Source organism: Empidonax traillii, unplaced genomic scaffold, assembly GCF_003031625.1.
Source record: "Empidonax traillii isolate 1590-97213 ecotype Southwest subspecies unplaced genomic scaffold, ASM303162v1 scaffold2926:size16966, whole genome shotgun sequence".
Taxonomy (NCBI): Eukaryota; Metazoa; Chordata; class Aves; order Passeriformes; family Tyrannidae; genus Empidonax; species Empidonax traillii.
Window position 1 is genome coordinate 15,448 of NW_020958119.1, and position 1,519 is coordinate 16,966.

General features: G+C 45.0%; 1 protein-coding gene across 1 annotated transcript in view; it reads right to left on the reverse strand.

Moving 5' to 3' along the window:
* LOC114072292 (ceramide synthase 4-like) overlaps positions 1-989 on the reverse strand; it is an 8,436-nt gene extending 7,447 nt beyond the window's left edge. Inside the window, exon 1 of the mRNA XM_027910207.1 lies at positions 981-989. Within this exon, the coding sequence (XP_027766008.1) occupies positions 981-989 (9 nt within the window). The remainder of the gene's footprint in view (positions 1-980) is intronic.
* Between the last annotated feature and the right edge of the window lie 530 nt (positions 990-1,519).

Consider the following 1,519-nt stretch of genomic DNA (forward strand, 5'->3'; position numbering starts at 1 on the left):
TGTAATAGCCCATTCTCAGGACTAAGCCCACCTAGCTGCTTGACTACATCTTTACCTCACATCCAGCCCCCCATGCCAAACCCAAATGCTTTAAAACTGTTTCAGATTCTGTGGGACTTGGAAAAGCAGTTCCAAGTTGTGCTGGACAGGGATAAACCCAGGTACTGATGGTAAATTAAAAGTGCAGGTGTCGTGGTTTTGCCCCCTCAGCCCATCCCTGGGGCTGATGATGGTTTTGTCCAGGTAATTTCCGGACAAAAAGACCAATCAAAAGTCCAGAAACGCCTTTGCTAATTACATCTTCAAGAAAACGGAAGAGAAGGTTGTTGGCGCAGTTGGAATTAGAGTAGTAGCCATGTAGGAGAGAAGAGTAACGGCCCGAAGCAGGGCCAGACTCTCTCCTCCCCCGGCTTGGGCCGGGGGGGGAGCAGGTGCAGTACTGAAGTCTTCCCTTCTCTCTTGTAAGAGAGTGAAGAGAAAAAAAGGTTTAAAAGACGAACTGCTTAAACAGAAGCCGCTGTGGAAGAATTCCAGCTGAAAGATAACGGAGCTTCCAAGGTCGGAGCTGGCAGCTGAAACTGCAGCAAGAAAAGTAAAGTGCGAAAGAGAGGAGGTTTGTTTCTCTCCTGCCTTTCTGTTCTCTCTCCTTAGCAAGGAAAAAACTGAAAAATAAATCCCTGCCACCTATAAAAACTTGTTGAAGTAAGGAGACTCCCCATGCAACTGATAAAGAAGTTTGTGGATGTACCAAAGAAAACCAAGACTTCATGAAAAGGACTGAAGTGAGGCAAAGTCCTGGTGGAGATTTGCAACCCTGAGGGAAACTTGTGTTGGAACAGTAACAACTCAGGTGAAATACTGGATCCGTGCGTGTGTGGATCTATACTGCTGTTAAAGTTTTTGTGACTCTGAGAAATCTCATGCTGGAGCGAGATGGCCCATTTGAGATGCTGGAACCCGTGTGTGTGTGGGATTCGTACCAGACCCATGCCGAGAAGTCTATCAAAGACTATTCTCCTATAGGGAGGGACCTCCATAGGGAAACAGGAGTGGACTCTTAAACCATTAGCCCCTGTAACCCTGTGGAAGAAGATCCATAGTAAGCAAGTGTCCCCTTGCAAGCCTATGGAAGAAAAACCCTTCAGGACCTGAGTAATCTCCAGCCTTCAGTCTTAGCCCAGGAGGGGGGTAAGCCCAGCCCTGGAAGCCAACACAGAGCGAGAGGGAGAGAGAAGAAGTTCCAACTGCAATGAAAGTGTGCTGCTGCTAAAGATCTGTTACTAGAGGGAGAGAACTGGAACTCCAAAGATACAGAATGAGACTACTTCTTCTCCTTGGACTAGTATAAAAAGGGAAGAAGTATTTCTGTGTATATATAGCATTTCAACTTGAGTAGAAATTGTTATAAATATAGTTCTTTAGTTTTTAACTTATTAGTAGTTTTTATTTTACTAGTAATAAATGTTTATACTGTTTTCCCCAAGTCCTGTCTCTCTCTTGTCTGCAAATACCTTCTCTC